Source organism: Synchiropus splendidus, chromosome 1 (assembly GCF_027744825.2).
Source record: "Synchiropus splendidus isolate RoL2022-P1 chromosome 1, RoL_Sspl_1.0, whole genome shotgun sequence".
NCBI lineage: Eukaryota > Metazoa > Chordata > Actinopteri > Syngnathiformes > Callionymidae > Synchiropus > Synchiropus splendidus.
Window position 1 is genome coordinate 43,666,541 of NC_071334.1, and position 18,550 is coordinate 43,685,090.

Consider the following 18,550-nt stretch of genomic DNA (forward strand, 5'->3'; position numbering starts at 1 on the left):
CAGAACCTCATTATCCTGGATAAGCTACAGAGACTTTGGTCCCGCCTGGTGGTGGGGTCACTGTTAAAGAGGAGGGTCACCACCATCAGTGACATTAGAGATTGGAGAGTTACACTTACAGGAGTTATTTGTCTATTTAGAGATGGTGAAGGTAAGATCTATTTCTGACTTAAATTTCAATCAGTCATTTTAGTTTTAAGTACAAATATTATAGCGGTGAGTCCTGTGAAGACTTGAAAACGATTGCAGTGTGTAACTACATTTTATGTCACAATAAATAATCTGCTTTCATTTTTATTGGAGCAATAATATTTGCTAATTTAATTTAATTTTTAATGTCTTTACACAAATGTCTAAGAGGATACGTTTCTTCACCTCATTCTTGACATCTTTCAGTTTTCATGAAGTAGTAAAAATCTTTCAATTCTCATGGACTGGTAAAAAGAAATACTCGAGTAATTTAGTAACCCATTACACAAACTACCTTACTTAATACTTTGTCAATGTCAGAAAGGCGTTTCTTGTTACTGCAAGTACAACTTGTTGATCGTTACTTCACGAGCATAACTCAGGACTGCAGTTTCCGAGGTGGAGTCCACGTGAGTTACATGTCATGGTTCCCTGTGTGTGAGTGAATGGAAACAACAATGGCGGCAGGCGACAACAGTCCTAGCGTGGGATTTGTCTTGTGACACGATGCGTATTATTTTTCCCTTCTGATGGTAAAAGGTGATGTGCAGGTGCGTGATCTTCACTATGAAGTAAACAAACTACTCCTCAGACGAGAAGACGGTCCAACAACATGAAATACAATCGAGTAGTGCGGAGTATCACTTGATGCAGCAATGGCGCTCGGTCTCGGGCAGTGTTAGCGGTGAATACAAAACCAATGTGATATCAGCTGTGTTGTCACTCATGATGACAGTGATCAGCAAATGTGTACATTCCTCTTCACCCACCTTCGCTCAGGTCAACAAGACATGGTTTGTTGGTTTAAGAAAACGACATTACCACCATGTTAGCAAGGTTGCTAAGTTAGTCGGGCTCCTGTTTTAAGGAGCGCAACACTTCCATCATTCTTGAAATACAAACAAAACAGACTCTTCAGAGTATTTAATTTTATTCAGAAAGTTGAGGGTTTTATCCAGGAAGCTGTAGTGTCTGAAGTGCTGATTCTGGATCTTTTGTTAAACTAGTCGATAGTCAGCACGATCGCTGGATAGAGCTGCCTGTTAGCTCCGATTTCTTCCTCTACTGACTGTAAGCAGAACGACTTGGGAGCTCACAGTGCCACGGCTCGTCGTGCTGGTGACGTTCCTACGTCACCAGTTGCCGCAGTTTTGCTATTTCAGAGTTAACCTTACAAGGAACGAATGATTTTTTTCAAGGTGCCTGCAATGAATATGCCTATGAAATGCTTCAACATACTGCATGCTATATTTGAATCATTCACTCGCACTACTACGCTGTCATTGCACTCAGGTCACTGGAAACACATTAATTGATAACAGGATTCAGAGTAAAAAGAAGACTAAATCCCTAATATCTAGTTACGTTGTAAGAAACAAGCCACCTAAAGTAACTGAGTTACTTTTGAAAGAAGTAACTAGTAACTCTCACTACGTTACCCAACACTGCTCCTCACACAGCCACAATATTCTGCTGACTGACATCCGTCAAATTGAGTCGTTTCATTCCCAAAGACGAGTTTCCACGAAACATTTTCAGTCAGATCAGCCAAACCCTAAACTTTGAACTGAAGATTCTGCCCCTTTCGACTTCCTGATGAGATCATGAGTTGCTCATGGCACTGATCAGACCCTTACGCAACAGCCTCTGTTGACTGCGTACATAAAGTCTCTGTTTACCGATTGACAAGCAGCAGAAGTTCCAGCAGAGTTCGGTGACTCAGGATGTTGATTAAAACAGCATGAAACATTGCGAGGATCTATTTTTGATAATTTTGTGTCAGCAGGGCTCAATCACTTTGGCTTGACATTTGATCTGCAATCCGTAAGTAAACGCTCCTTCATGCATAATTCATGTCACAGATGCAGTGTCCTTCTGCCAAAACACACGCCTCATGTAAAAGTAGTTTCCTGCGCAAGATGTCGCCTGAGATTTGCCCCAGATACAGTATTTAATCCAAGGACATGAAACGTTTTTGATAATCTGTGCCGTCAGGATGGAGAATGAGAGACCTTCAAAAGAAAAAGCTGGATTCTTCAGAGCCGTCGCCTTCTTCACAGGGGACATGCAGGCTTGTGGAGCTTGGGTTAACAGTACGTATAGGTGTACTGCTGTTCACTGAAAAAAAACTGAAAACTCTTCTGACTTGTACGACAGGGCAGTCTCTGGTTATACAGCTGCTGGACTGGATCCTCCGTGGTGTCGCCCAGGTGATGTTTGTCAACAACCCCTTCAGTGGACTCCTCATCGCTGTGGGGCTCTTCCTGCAGAACCCTTGGTGGGCTCTGAATGGACTTGTTGGAACTTTGGTCGCTACTGTGTCTGCGCTCCTGTTTGGATACAAAAGGTCACCTGCCGTTGAAGTCTTACACTTGTTGACTGACTGGGGTTCTCAGTGTTCTGCTCACCCATCAGGGATGCCATGTCTGCTGGTCTGCAAGGCTACAATGGAACACTCGTGGGAATGTTGATGGCCGTTTTCTCAGCTAAAGAAGCCTGGTACTGGTGGCTCCTCCTGCCAAATACGTTCATGTCCATGCTGTGGTAGGTGTTTGAGTAGCTTGCAACTTTGAGTGACATTTGAGTGACATTTCACCTGCTGTGTGAGTAGCGTTCCCTGCGTACGCACTTGACTTCTTCCCTCCACACCTCTCCACAGTCCTCTGGTGTCTGGTGCCTTTTCCTCTGTGACCAGTAAATGGGATCTTCCAGTCTTCACGCTGCCCTTCAATGTGTTGCTTTGCCTATACATGGCAGCCACTGGAGCCAGCCACCCTTTCTTCCCAGAGGTGCAGTGATCAGATAAGATTTCCCGGTGGGAAATTCCACACATGATCCTGCATTTTTGCGGTTTCCATTATTATCCTCTTTAGGTCGCAATACAGCCAGAGCGCCACATGCAGCCCTCGAATGTCTCCATCATGAGCCTTGATTTCCACAAGGTAGGAAATGAACCAACAATTATTTTACCACTAACAAACGTATGCTCTCTGTCAGCTCGCCATAGCCGTTCCGGTGGGAGTAGGTCAGGTGTACGGCTGTGGCAGTCCCTGGACAGGAGGTCTGATCCTGCTGGCCTTACTGGTCTGCTCACCTGTCATCTGTCTTCATGCTGTCATTGGCTCAGCTGCCGGGATTCTGTCTGGTAATGTCTCTTTCACTGAGGAACGTAGAAATCCTCTCAGCCATCCTGGAAATATGGATGGCTGCCTGTCTCGCTACTGCCACCTACTGTCCAAATCAGCTCTTTGCTCCTAAATAATATTCTAAATCCAAAAAAAGTTATCTACTTAAAAATGTTGTTGAAAAAAACAACATTATTGTTGTAAATGATCCAGTGGCGGACGGTCACTACAGTCACTCTTGAAACTGTTTTATGATGAAACTTAGTAGTGGAGTTTGTCTCCAACATCATTATTTATTTATGTTTCAATATAATAGTTAACCAAGTGCAGAGATGAGAAATTCAGTGTTTCACATCTCTGGTAGAAGCCGCTGGTGTCTGACAGACTGCTCTGCCAGCTTTATTTAGGGGTTAAATTGAGCCGTCTGTCTGCTGTATCTCATGTCTCTGAACAGTTGACTTGAACTATGGACCAGTCTGGACACATTTCCTAGATGCTATTGTAGAAATATCAGAAATCATGTGAATAAATGATCATTTAGTCATATTCTATTCTCCAAATCAGTCCTTTGTCTTGTGTGATGAAAAACCTTTTCACAATTCTCTCTCCTAAAATGGTTGTTTTCCATTGCCTTGTTGAAGATTTCACTAATACTTTGACCGCTTTAGAATTTGTTGATGGTCCCTAACTGATGCCGGGTCGTAGCATTAGCGCTGCCTGTGAGAGTGTGTCCACGATCAGTGAACCTTAATGGGGACGTGGAAGAGGACGCTGCCACCAATATCGGAGCGGAGCTCCGTCCAATATCCAACTATTTTCACCACGGTATTTCGCAGAGGCGCCAGTGCAGCGGGAGACCTGCATGTGTTGAGGACCTATGAGGACCACTCCATCTAATACGATAAACAGGGATCCAAAGACTCAGAGTCGACCAGTGTCATAATCAAAGGTTCCCTGGATTAAAAATGAGTTTAAAACTCTCCACAACTGTCACACGCTGGTGTCGGCTGTCAAACGCAGCAGAGCTGGAGAGTGTGGCGTCGTCACAGTCTCATCATATTCATGTGTGCGGGTCCAATGCAGCGAGTGAGCCGCGTGTTTATCGAATTTATCGTGAGATGCAGAATTGTCATCGTGGAGATTGTGTTTGGCGGTATATCGTATACGTTAAGTTATCACCCATCTCTAATGATATCAAATACATGCTTCAGTTCCCACACTGTGATGACGTCTAGTTGTGTGTTGCAGGTCTCGCTCTGGCTGCCCCCCATGGGGACATCTACTCGGGACTGTGGGGGTACAACAGTGTTCTTTCCTGCATTGCCATCGGTGGAGTCTTCTATGTCCTCACATGGCAAACACATCTGCTGGCACTAATATGTGGTACGATCGTTTTTTTATTCCATTTCCACAGAACCGGATTTTAAGATTTCTTCCTTGCAGCCTTCTTCTGTGCTTATATGGCCTCCGCCATCTCCAATATGATGTCAGTGGTAAGTACATTTCTTTGGTGAATTCAATCAACGTCTCCTTGAAAGTGGATGATGTACCCCGCCGCATGTCATGGTGTCCTCTCCGATAACAGTTTGGATTACCAGCCTGCACGTGGCCTTTCTGCCTGTCCACTCTCATCTTCCTCCTCATTTCCTCCGAGACGGCAGCCGTCTGCAGGCTGCCGTTGTCAGTCGTCTCCTTCCCCGAAAAGAATCAACGCTACAGGAGACAACAATTACAGGCCTCAGAGGAAGAGAAGCAGCAGTCAAGTCATGTTCCGGATGATGAACAATGTCCGGTGCGGAGCTGCTGGGATTAGGGAGGACTGCAGGAAGGAGGAGGTTTCGCTCTGTGTCTGATGGCCTGAAATAAGGAAATGACTCAGCCAGGTATAATGAGGAATTTATCTCTTACATAACGCTACGTTATGTAAACATATTGAATTATTTTTAACGCCTCTTATGCGGATATTCTACAGCAGATGGCAGTGTGTTCCCAAAAATCATCTGTCTGAAGCCACCAACACATTAAACTCCACTCCAAACTAATAAGATATTCATGCTTGTTTGCTTCAAGATCAGTGGTTCACTGTTTTGCATATGAGTTATATAGGTGTTTGAGTGTGATGTATATTTTCAGGTCGCAGGAAGCATCTGAAATGTTTTATTTGTATTTAAATAAAATATGTTTTTTCTGGCAGGTTGCATGAATCAGGTCAATCCACATGAAGTCAAATCACATGAACGGTTGATAGAATAAGGACAAGGCCACTGGACTGAAGTGAGGGTAACGTGGGTACAGACATCCATCCACTTTCTATTTCTGTTTCTGCTGTGAACACATGGGTCACTGGTCACTTCTAGGTGTTCACAACCCCCCTCTCCCTAAGAGAACTGTCCACAAAGAATCATCCGACTCCACACAGTTCATGTGTGTCTAGAAGTATTCGAAATGTCTGCCTCATCTTTTAAATATTACAGTTGCTTAAGATATATTTTTCCATGACTGCACATCAAACCTCATGCTGCTTTTTGAATCATGTTTTCCTCCCAGCAGAGGCAGATATTTTGAGCCAAGAGCAGAATTGTTAATATGCAGGAGCACGTCTCAGAGAAGTAATCTCAAACAAACTCTCTGCCAGACATCCTCTCTCTCAGCCTGCTGTCTCTGTTTTTCTTGTCTTAATCCAGATCACCCTGTGCATCTCCATCCAGTTTCATCTTTTCAACTCATACATTCATCTTCCCTCAACGATGGAGACCGCACTTGTGATATAGTCACAAGATATAGTATCTATACATATAGATAGACAGATAGATAGATAGATAGATAGATAGATAGATAGATAGATAGATAGATAGATAGATAGATAGATAGATAGATAGATAGATAGATAGATAGATAGATAGATAGATAGATAGATAGATAGATAGATAGATAGATCAGTCTGAGAAGCCTGTCTGTCACGTCTGTACACGGGTGTGTACCATCTGTACGTCTGGGTGTTCTGTACCCATGTCCAAAGCAATAGACAAGAAGGTGGCACACATAAGTCACACTCCCAGACATGTGGGAGTTGCAGCCCATGGGGGAGGGAAAGGTGCGAGACTAGGCGCGAGGGAAAAATGTCAAAAAACAGAAGGCATGTAATCACTGAAATGCGGGTTGTGATGTTCAAATGGGATTTTCTCTTTTATGGATCCTGTATTTGCCTCCTGAAACACTGCAACACTGTACTGTATGAAGAGGCCTTCATATTTGTTGTAGAACAGTCTCCTATCATCTATAATGTGAAATACTTAGTCAAGTCTAACAATCCCTGACTGGACTAGATATTGTACAGAGTTTGATTATTGTTATTATTATTAGTGGGAGTGGTGATTTTGGGGCAGAACTGATGAAAAAGGGAGAGCAACCTGTTTTCCTATACAATTTACGAAGGGGGAAAAACATGGGAGACATGAGGTTTTCTCGTCACCTGTCTCATGCAGGGAACAAGGGCTGGTTCCAGAGCACCACTAGGGGTCTGTCTGTGCAGAACGTATCCCAACTACTATAATGTATTGTAGCTGGAATGGAGGAAGAAAAGAAGAAGAAAATATTAGACTAGATTTGACAACAAAGACACAAAAAATACCCCAGACAATACAGACACACAAGAAACATCAAAAGGTCATAATGGATAATATGAGTAGTATAAAGCATTTTGGGGCTTGGCAAAATTTAGGTAGTTTTACAACCTTAAAAGACATCCACTTACTGATCATATTATTGTGTCCATAAACCTTCATCAGAGTTATGTCATGCTGTAACAGCCCACACATCCATCCACTCTCACATACAGGTCCTTCATACTGTCTGAAAACCATTTTTGTGTAAGTGTCACTCAAAAGCCACCCTCTGGGTATGTATATATGTATGTATTTTTTTGGGGAGAATTTTGGCTGAACACAGTACTGATTCACCCATTTTAGTAGGACAGTGCAGACAGATGATGTAAGATGATATTTGTGTCACAGCAGTGATTCACCTCTCCTGCAGCAGAACCAGGCTGACTGACACTTCATTTCAAATCTACAAACAAAGTGTTTTCACCTTTAAAATGTCATCTCTCTTGACTTTAAAAAAAGCACTTGATGAAATTTAGCATTAATGGAGTCAACAGCAGGTTGCCTCTTGGCCCTTGCTTTGTGTCAGCTCTTGAAAACACAAAGAGCCACAGTTTACAGAAGAGCAAAAGTCAAAAGTTTTCTTGTTATGAAAGCCATAAACCATATATATATATATATATATATATATATATATATATATATATATATATATATATATATATATAAAATAAACAGGGACATTCAAACACATGCTGGAGTGGAACCTACAACTTTACTGTTGTGATGGCGCAGCACAAGGAAAAGAGAAAAAAAAAGTTGGAATAGTTGGACAGATTTCATTAGATTTTAGGGTCAAATTAAGAAAAACTAGCAAAACAACAAGTTCCACTCCAGCATTAGACGATCCTTTGGCCTGGCCATGAGGTGTTTGAATGTCCCTGTCTACTCGTGTGGAGAGACTCAAACTACATGAAGTTGAACTACTCATCTTAACTGCAACTTGTTGCCGCTGACTGGTACTTTTACTACTGAGAGGTGGGTGATGTTGCAGTTTAGCAAAATGAGCGGAGAGTGAAATTTTGGTTTCGGCAGTTTTTTGCATCAGATGCAAGTCGCAAACATAGTGGTCTTACGTACGCTCAACCATCATCCTCGAACTGAGGGTGATGCAAAGTCATGATGCCACATGATAAAGTTGAACACAGCAATAAGTAAAATGGAAACAAGAGGAAAACATTCCCACATGACATATAAGACACTGGCGCAAACTCTAAACACAACAGCACAAGCACAATAACAGCTAGAGTTCTCCTTGCTCAAAAGCATTCTGGTAAATTCCCATTCCACATGATACAATAATATGGTCATATCTGATGTTTTTGTCTGTGAAGCACTCAAGCTGCCGATTAAAACTTAGGTCTGAAACATAACTTACAAAAAAAAGACCTGTTCACACAGTTGAGTATGACTCATCAAATGTGTTCCTTTAACCAACAGTACAGAAGTATCAGATCAGAACACACACTTACACTGTTATGCAATGAGCTGCGCTCCTCCAGTAGTGGTCCCCTCAACTACAGCATCCTCACGGGAGACGTGAGAGAAATTCCTCCACGCTTACATGACATATATTGGTGCAAAGGAAGAAATTAGCCACACCGCTGCGCTCGGCATTGACTTCGCAGCCTTGCAAGCCTCACATGGCCGTAAGTGAACGTACCAATGTTAGATCGGATATCGAAGCATCTGCAGATGTGACTTAGCTGGGATTTATTTGTTTTTTTTTTAGTTTGATTTTGTTTCTCATACAAAGTGATGTGATGATGAACTGAATGTTAGTGATAGCAGTGGCTTAAAGCTTTTTCTGGCAGCAGTTTTACTAACTAGTCAACAGACTTTATGAAATCAGGTCACGGACCGTGGGTAATTATAGCATGGCCATTTTAAAGAGACTGTTTGCTCTAATGGATGAAGATAATTATGAGCCATTTTGAGCCAAAAAAAAAAATGCTTTTGTCCCTGGTAATAATTGCACTCCCACGAAGACACCAAGTGGCTAATGTATCAGAGCAACAATGGCACAACACATCATGTGTCAGCTGTCCGCCCGCAGCTCTGCTAACAATAGCACCGCCGGCTCGGTGCAGTGCTTTTAATAGAATTATTTGCACAGACTGACAAGCAACTTTCTATGGGCTCTTATGAAAGTGTGAAAGAAGAGCGCCACAGTCAGACTGCGGCCGTGGGCTGTGAAAGAGGCTGATCTGATTCACTCCAGCTCAATCTGTGAATGCGAGCGCTGCTATAGGGAACATGACGCTCTTCCATCTGCACCTCCATTCCAAATTTGGCCGCTGTTTCCTGCACGGCGAAAAGAGAATCCCCAGGAATTCCACACACCATTGGTTGTATGGTGCATGACAGAGAGGAAGCGTTGCCATCTATGTACAAGATGTGTGTGACACAGATTTTCAGGCCCTTGGCTGTTACATGAGCTTCATCGCTGAATGATGATTGTTGTGGCCTTTTCAAATTTCACAGGCGGGTGGTCTATAATCTTTAAATGGCTGAACGACCCGAAGCTTCTTTTAGCTTTAATGGCACCATGATGTGTTCTTCTGTCAGGATTCAGGTCACTAGCGGGCTCTGATGAGAGGTGGCGGGGTCAGGATTACAGACTTTGTCATCGCTCTGGGCCCCTACTTCTATTTTCACACGTCAATGTTCTGAATGTTCTTTTTTCATCTCCATCTGCCATATCATCATCTGAGCGTGTGTTCTATTCCTCTCTACTGTCTTTGAAAACACATTTATTCTCTTTTTATTTTTCCTTTTACTGGACACTGTTATTCTTGTCGCCTTACAGTTGACTCATCAAGTTTTCCTGGAAATTAAATCGGCGTGTATTTGCCAATATTTTGATGGGAGGAAGATGAGAGCAAATCACGCTGGTTGCATAATGAGCGGCCTGCTTCATCTGTGGCCACAGGCTGTCAGTTGTATTATTAATAGCTGCACAACACTCGAGGAACTAAACAACAAACAATCATCTGGACTTCTTTTGCGTTGAATTGCTTGTCAACCCTCAACCGGGTGAGGTTCCTGGTCAGTCATTGAGGGGCCTATAGTCGGTATCAGAAATGCCTTTTCGTTTTCAACTCTCTTTTGGATGGTCATGAGCTGTGGGACAGAAAGAATGACATTCCAGATACAAGCGGCTGAAATTAGTTCTCTCCGACGGGTGGCAAGCATCTCCTTTAGAGATAGGGTAAGAAGTTCGGAGTGGAGCCGCTGCTTCTCCGCGTTGAGAGGAGCCAGTTGAGGTGGCATCTCATGAGGATGGAGGAGGACCAGGTGGAAGGATTATATCTCTGCACTGGCCTGGGAGCCTGTCAAGATCCCCCAATTGGAGCCGGCGGATGTTGCCCGGGAGAAGGGTATTCGGCGCGACCATCTGAAGGTGCTGCCCCTGCGACCAGGCTACGGCTAAGCGGATGAGGATGGATGTATTTGGACTATCAGAATGAGAAAGAAGGCACTCACTAGAGTTACTTCTTCAGTTCAGTAATGAACCTGTGACAGTTCGTTCTGCCCCAGTTTGTTTTTGTTTGTTTTTTTCTGCTCTGTTACTTGGCAGAATTCATCTCATGGTCTTGATATTATGTCTTGCTATTCTGTATTCTACAAAAAAAATATGAAATATAAAATATGTCAACAATAATAATCATAATAATAATAATCCCAATTAAAACATTCCTGTGGCATTGTGAAGATGTCCTCTTTCAAAAGGCAAACCGGAAAAAAAAAGGAAACCGGAAGCCTCATACCGAAATTTCATTGCCATAATACAGTGATATGTTTTTGTGCAATGACAATGAAGAAAGTCTAAGTCTAAGTCTAGTCAAAAGGAAAGCGTTTCTTTTTTCTCAAAAGGAAAGACCAAATGTGCAGAGAGATCAACAGTAGCAGAAGCCCATTTCACATTGGTGTATTATTGCATTATTTAGATAAGATATCACATTCGTGGCTACACAGGGATGGAGGGAAGACAAAAATATATCTGGTGCATCTGACTTTGCATCACCACAGTACCTCAACTCTGCTGTCAATATAGTACATGCTGTCCTCCCAGTTATCATCACCCACGCCTGTCAGAGTCACCTGAAGCATTCAAAAGACCTGCTGACCTTTGACTCCAGAACTCCATCATGCCCAAACCAGATTTTCACATATCAACACAAGTAACATCGGACATATGACCGGGATCGGTTCCGACCAACCGGTCATAAATCAAGTAGCTGGTCAAATGCACAACTTTGAGTTGTCTTTAAACCTGACCACACACCTTCACGACAGAGTGTGCCTTGGAGGTTCGGCAACGCGGAAGAGCAAACACTCGAATGACACTCGTAGATGATCCAAGTTTGCATCATTGTTTTAAAGTTGGTGAAAAACTAACTCCAAAATGTGAAGACAGAAAGAATCATTGTTGTAAAGAACGTTAAAGATTTATCTGGAACTCCGCCAAGCCAGAATGATATCACGCAAAAGAGGTCAATAAGGAACTGTGTCCCAATCTTAACACAGCACACGCCTGATAAAGATGAGCAGATTGGTTACTAATAATCTGTGGTTGAAATCTGTATGGAATCTGCTTTCTAGAAGACTCTGAAGAAGATACCAGAACAGCAATTGTTTCACTAAAAGAAATAACGTCAGTGACTTAAGATTTGATTAGATTGTCCTTTATTGCTTTTGTATTTCAGTAAATCAGCTACTATGTGAATGTGTTGTTGTTCGTCCGTGTCTCTAAAGACGATTGTTCAAAGCTTGGCAACTCAGATGTCCTCACACCACTTGAATGCTACAGTGTTCCTAGAAATCTCACTGGAGACCAACTTATGTCAGGATTGAGCTTCAAATATAGGTCAATAACATTTGATGAAATTCATGTTACGTGTGAAAATGAGCTGCTTGGTGAAAGTAGAACCCAATCTCTCAGTGACTCACTTCTCCAGTCTGCTGCGACACACAGATTTGATCCCAGCATGAAGACGGTCTTTCACCTGGTTATACAACGGAAGCACATCACCTCATAGAGGTAGCACAGAGACGCCTCATGTTAGATGCCAGATCACAACCATGACACTTCTGCTGCCATCCTGTGTCAAGGCCATTCAATTTGATAACAAGCGATTTGACTGGATAAAAATGGCTTGTGGTTTTTATTTATTTGAAATACTCAGTCAGTAAAAATGAGTTCAGTCATCCCTCTACTTAACGAAAACATAACCACTGCTGTCTACTGAGTGAGACTAAATACTGACACAATGAATGTATATCAACATAGTGGAAAGATGGAGGGAAAGTGTGTCAAATGTAAAAGTGCTGCATTGCTTATTTGTCATTCCAGATGATTCACGTTACGACATTAGAAAGTTTCTTTTCTGGGTTGTCAGTCACTGGTGACCTACTTTAAAGAGCAGCAACTTCACACTCAGCAGGAAGCTTGGATCGCGGGTGGTGTGAGCATCCACAGCTTTTTGATTGACTGAGTGGAAGAGAAAAGATGTTCTTGTCCCCATGTCCCCGTTTCTCTCCAGTGAACAAATCAACACATTTATGTAAGAACAGACCCACACACTTGTGCAGCTTAACACTTCACGGATTGGCCGACAGATGCAGATATGGGTGTGAAGATTTATTGGACGTTCGATTCATGCGAACATCACACAGCTGTTCCGCTTTGCAAAAAATGGAGGACGAATGAATATGAAATCAAAATTGACACTGTGGTGCAACATGTTTTGTCAGCTACGGCTTAACCCAGACCCATGCCTTCAGGTAAACATGGATGGCAACCATGGACAAAATACACGCAACTACAGCAACAGATTATGTAATATACAAAATGATCGTAAACAACTGCTATATCTGTGTTGAGCATAGCATCTTCTATTAAGTCCAGTGGTCCAATATAAAATAGTTTGTTCCTGGTGATTTACATGTCTATTGTATTTCATATTTCTCAGTAGTAGACAGTTGACACAACCTGAATAAAACAGTGTTTTTTCACTGTAATGAATGACTTCATTGGAGACCAACTGCCTCTCAGGAAAAATGCCTAATGCTATGAGCTGCTTGGTGCCGGTGTGCACTCTCTGTGCACATCTATGCGCTGTACTACTACATCACTGGCTTATTTAGTCTTTGTCTCCCTCTCTCTGTCATACTACACAACCAGGGTAATGTGCTTAATAGCTCCGCTAAGCTAGCATGTGATATATGACCGGACTGGGAGATGTGCGGCAGTGTGAGCTATGTGTGTTCCTCGCATATTGTTATCCTCGCATGTGTTCCAGAGATCCTGAGATCTGCCGAAAGATGCGTGTTAACAATAATGACAGCTCCATGATGGAGACAACGGACAACCGTCGCTCTAAAGGGCTGTTTCTGCTAAACCATTTGCTCGATCGGCACGATCACTGTGTCTAGAGAACAGTTTGAAACAGCTCCTCGCTACCTGTCAGCTTTGCCTCTTCTTCTTCTACTGACAGCAGAACCGGAAGCTCACAGCGCCACCTCTCGTCACAGAGGTGAACTGCTCATAGATTGATTTTCTCTGCACTGCAGAAGAACATGCGGCAATTGGACTCAATAAGCCACTGGCTTAGTTGGGCTGCTCTCTGCATCTAACTAGGATAAGCAGTCCAGGAGAGAGGCATTACAATGTTTGAACTGGCTTTGTGAAGAAAAAGAATGAATAGATTGTTGTTGCTGTACTTATTTATGAAAATTACGATTTCAAACACTCTCTCCTCAAAGGATATATATATATATATATATATATATATATATATATATATATATATATATATATATATATATATATATATATATATATATATATATATATATATATATAAATTTCGTTTCCCAATTTAATTCTTATTTTGTTTTCATCTTCCTTTTTTGTGCCATCTCTGCCATCTCTCCTGCCACTGAGAAGTGGTTCATGCTGACGGATCACCACTAGATCGACTGCAGAGTTAACTAAGGACAAGACCGCCGTGTCCTCGACTGACCGTCAGACAGGCAGGAGGAGGGACGGACAGCTACATACCGGCCACACAGACAGGCATCAGTCTGAACATTTCATGATGTCTGCCACAGTCTGAGAGCCGTGTCGTGACTGTCTGCAAGGCTCAGCCTCCAAGATCTCCGGAAACGAGTCTTGAGATGGAGAAGGAGGCAGGAACATCCGAGCTCCTGTCTGGAGGGGACCAATCGGAAGCAGGACTCCGGCATCCCTGCCGAGCGTGACGCGGGAGGTGGGGCCGGGGAAAGTCACGGTGCGTGGGTGTTATGAGCGTAGTAAGACGCTGCCGAGCAGCTATAAAAGCGGAGCGCAGAAGAGACGGGAAGCATCAGCACCGCCGGAGCCGGACCGAGAACAGTAGCATCCTTCATCCTCATCACCAAACAAATCCTCAGCAAACATGGTTCTGATCTGGACCCAGTTCGGAGTGAAGCACAAAAATGTCAATGTCAAGTGCAAAGTGCGAGTGATGCACAGAGGAGACAGCTCCGGATCATCTTCCTCAGCGGTGAGTTGGACTTGCTTTTCTTCTAATGAGTGTGGAACTTCAGCGAGCCTTTCTGTTGCTGAGGGTGACTGTCGGCCAATCACAGCTGGGGATCTGGGTCGTTGGGCTCAATAGTCTTCTCCCCCACGTTGCGTGGCGCATTGGCGCGTGGATGCATGACAAGCGATCAGGTGGTGTGAGGGGTCTCCCTACATCCGCGAGTGAGAGCAGCTGCGCCTGACCTTGGTTCGCGCTAGCACAAACTCTGTGGCATGACGTGTCAGCCAGGTTGCCATATGTTCTATTTAAAAAAAAGCGAGACTCGTGATGATGCGAGTGTGACGTCTCTCTTCATCTGTAAACCAACTGCTCCATCATAAAAAAGAGCTCATTCAGATAATCTAATGGAATTAGCATTGTAAAGTTTTTCTGTAGCCCCTCTGATAGGTGGATCGCACAGACAGTTTGTTTTGGGTTTGTATGTGTGGAGCCTTGGTTCCGATACACCCTGTCAGCATAGTGTTAACAATGATTTTGAAAATGATTTTGAATGTGATGGGCAACACGTTTTCAAGTACGGGATGACTTTACTTCATGATCACTCGTCATTCTAGCCCAGAGCAGGGTAGAGAAAATGTGACGTCTGAATGAGTGTTTTGAAGTTGAGATCATCATAGTCTAAAAGTCTGTGATGTGTTCTTCACAGGAGAGCGTCAAATCTGAGCCGGGCACACCCTGTCTGACCGCCAAACCCACCGGCAAGGACTTCTACAAAGTCCTCGGCGTGGCCCAAGACTCCAACGAAGACGAAATTAAGAAGGCCTACAGGAAGTTGGCGCTCAAGTTCCACCCGGACAAGAACAGCGACGCAGATGCGGAGGACAAGTTCAAAGAAATCGCAGAGGCTTACGAGGTCCTGAATGATCCCAAGAAGAGGAGCATCTATGACCAGTTTGGAGAAGAAGGTGAGCTTATTTGTGTGGTTGGCGCAAAATGAAACAAGCGAGTCAAGAAAGTAACCAATGTTCTTGTTGCTCTCAGGTCTTAAAAACGGGATGTCTGGCAAAGTTTTCCGCAATAATTTCCAGAGTGATCCCCAATCCTCCTTCTTCCATGGCTCCGACCACTTCGACATCTTCTTCGGCAATGACTTTGATGGTGACGAAGACCTCTTCAACCCCTTCAGGCAGTTCCCCTTCAGCCACGTGGGCGGCTTCACCAGCTACGACTGCGGGCTGCGGCGTGGCAGGCGGCGCCTGCAGAGCAAGGCCGTGCTGCACGACCTCCTGGTCACTCTGGAGGAGGTCATGCATGGCTGCACCAAGCACGTGAAGATCTCCCGCCGCCGCCTCAACGCCGATGGTCGCAGCCTACGATCTGAGGACAAGGTCCTGAATGTGGTGGTGAAGAAAGGGTGGAAGGCCGGGACAAAGATCACCTTCCCGAGAGAAGGAGACGAGTCGCCCGACAACACTCCTGCAGACATCACCTTCGTCCTCAAGGACCAGGAGCACCCGCAGTACAAGAGAAGCGGCTCCAACATCGTCTACACTGCCCAGATTACTCTTAAAGAGGTGAGTTTCAGGGGCAGATGGAATCACACGGAACACCCCACAAACACACCATGGCGTTTTACCGAAGCATATCCGTTAATTCCATCTGAACGATGCCTTTAACGCAACGGCAAGTTCGATCAAACAAAAACCTACACTGACAACCCAGCACTTCCTCTTCACGTAACAATCATCAAACATGCCACAGAGGAAATCAATAACACTAGAGTCTGTTTTGGGATTTCAAAAGACAAAGATCCGCTCGCACCACACCAGCACTGCCAGTGCCTCAGTTACCTCACCAGCCCATGCAGAGCCAAGTCTATATTTAGCCTCGGCGCTGACTGCCCCCACGAACTGCTCTTCAAGCTCCTTCTCAGCCACTATGTGCGCTGCAGACTCCTCTGCTGTTTTTTTGGCCGGCATTCATCCCTGCCAACCCACGCACAGATTAGCAGTGTAGCAGTGGCAGGGAATGGCATTTCAAAGCGGCCCTCCATCTTCCCCTCGTTCTCCCGTCACTCACTGAAGTAGTCCACTCCTACACACGGACCTCGCACCAGATTATAACATCTGTCGCGCTTGGGTTGCATAACGGCAACAGCCTTTTCACAGAGACTGATGCTCCACATTCATCAGTTATGCAATTTCACACTTTGCTCCATTGAGAAAGTCATGACAGACAATATAGGGGAACTGACAGGCTGTGTTTCTTTCAGGCTCTCTGTGGCTGCACTGTCAACGTCCCAACGCTGGACAACCGCATGATGCCTTTGCCGTGCAGCGACGTCATCAAGCCCGGGGCCATTCGGCGACTGAGGGGCGAGGGCTTGCCTCTGCCCAAGAGCCCGTCGAAGCGCGGCGACCTGGTGGTGGAGTTCCAGGTGGTCTTCCCGGACCGTATCCCACCACAGTCGAGAGAAATCATCAAGCACAGCCTGGGTCAGTGCTAGGCCACTTGCTCCGAGCGTCTGCTGGATTCACTGACCAAGCCTTGTCCACGGTGCTAATACCACAACCAATCACAACCTCAAATTGTGTTTGGAAGCTGACAAGCTTGAGCTGTGAGCATCACGCACAACAACTCTGGTGCCACACACACAGCAATGATTTTAACTGTTATACCTGCAAACACCAACAGCAGAATACCAGTGTGCTATTCAAGTCTGTATAGACTTTCCTTAAACATGAACCGTGGGAAACTTGATCAAAGTCATATGGTACTCATATGACTGACTTTTGCATTGATTTCTTACAGTAGCCACATGCACTTGTGTACAAAGATCTACTTTGTGTGCAAAACGCTAAAATGTTGTCTCTAAGAGAGATCTTTGGTTTAAATGTTCTATTGAATTATTTGAAATCTCTGTAAATATACTCTGCATTTATTGAGCCTTTCATGTATATTTCAGATATATTTGCAAGCATGGGAAATAAAGAAAATGGTTCTTGAAATGACGTTTTTTTTTGTCCTTTCCTTTGCTCGCCATGGTTGCCAAAGAAGCTAGCAGCCTCTCAGCCCCATCACATGCTCACCAACATCTCCCTTCAGGGATTGTCACGGCAAGTCAGCCACCTCTCTTCATCCCCCCATTCTCTTCACCCTCTTCTATCCCGTGTCCATGCACCTCATTTTTCTACCTTTACCTGGTATCTCCATCTACAGCATTCTTCCTCCAAACATCAGGCCTCTGTATCTCACAACCTCGACCTTTGAAACTTCCGTTTCACTCATGGGGCCACTCTTTTGTCAGTCACCCCTGGCCACACACTCTTCTTCACCTCCTGCTGATCTTTGTTTCAAAGACTAATCCCAAACCCAAATACCTCAGATGTAGCAGGGAAGAGAGACAATTCGGAGTAATAATCAACAGGAAGTAGTTTAATTTAATGCATCATTCCTCTTACCAGTGGAGGGAGAGAACCATTAAGATTTGATGAGATCTATTAAATGTGTGGCTGGTTAGCTCAGTGGGTAGAGCAGGGGGTCAGGGGTTCGAATCCCACTCCTAACAGAATGGGCATAATGGGAGTGACCCAACTGCAAACATCACTGAGACCAATGAGCTGATGTACAGTACAGCTAGAGTGATCCTTGAGATGCTTGGACACCAGAAGGGCACTGTGAAGGTGAACAAAGGGCAGCGCCCACCATGAAGGATGGGGCTGGAGACTAAAATCAAGGTGACAAGGAGAGAGGTCAGCCAATTGTCAGAACTCCAGAAAGGTGCAACCAGGAAAGAAATACCCCAGAGGTACAGGCAGGTGCCCATACCTGAGGCCTTGGAAACTGCTAAACAAAGACTCCAAGCTTTGGCCACCCGACTGAAGAGATATACAAGAGAGACTGAAGCCCGGCAAATAAACCGGCTGTTCTCCACTGAACCAGCCAAAGTGTACTCTCAGTGGCAAGGTAAGAACACAAGAGCTAACCACCAAGGCTGCAGACTGAACAGTACTGGAACAGCATATGGGAGAAAGAGGCATCACAT

At 44.3% G+C, this 18,550-nt stretch overlaps 2 protein-coding genes across 5 annotated transcripts; both read left to right on the forward strand.

Annotated features, from left to right (window-relative positions):
* Nucleotides 1-37: 37 nt before the first annotated feature.
* Nucleotides 38-5,494, forward strand: LOC128766215 (urea transporter 2-like). Of its 4 annotated transcripts, none has more exons than XM_053877685.1 (10): nucleotides 38-151; nucleotides 1,976-2,013; nucleotides 2,185-2,282; nucleotides 2,347-2,536; nucleotides 2,605-2,733; nucleotides 2,849-2,978; nucleotides 3,063-3,334; nucleotides 4,563-4,697; nucleotides 4,758-4,807; nucleotides 4,900-5,494. In XM_053877685.1, exons 3-10 carry the CDS (start codon nucleotides 2,186-2,188, stop codon nucleotides 5,091-5,093), a joined length of 1,197 nt encoding a protein of 398 aa, XP_053733660.1. In that variant the 5' UTR covers nucleotides 38-151; nucleotides 1,976-2,013; nucleotide 2,185; the 3' UTR covers nucleotides 5,094-5,494. The 4 variants fall into 4 exon arrangements, with proteins under 4 accessions (XP_053733660.1, XP_053733669.1, XP_053733678.1 ...); XM_053877703.1 differs by lacking the exon at nucleotides 38-151 and having other exon boundaries at nucleotides 1,850-2,013; nucleotides 3,063-3,131; nucleotides 3,187-3,334; XM_053877694.1 differs by lacking the exon at nucleotides 1,976-2,013 and having other exon boundaries at nucleotides 105-151.
* An 8,794-nt stretch (nucleotides 5,495-14,288) lies between these two features.
* On the forward strand, nucleotides 14,289-17,484 carry LOC128768208 (dnaJ homolog subfamily B member 5-like). The gene is made up of 4 exons (XM_053880929.1): nucleotides 14,289-14,526; nucleotides 15,212-15,470; nucleotides 15,547-16,079; nucleotides 16,778-17,484. The coding sequence occupies exons 1-4, from the start codon at nucleotides 14,419-14,421 to the stop codon at nucleotides 17,009-17,011; spliced, it is 1,134 nt and encodes a 377-aa protein (XP_053736904.1). The 5' UTR covers nucleotides 14,289-14,418; the 3' UTR covers nucleotides 17,012-17,484.
* Nucleotides 17,485-18,550: the final 1,066 nt, after the last annotated feature.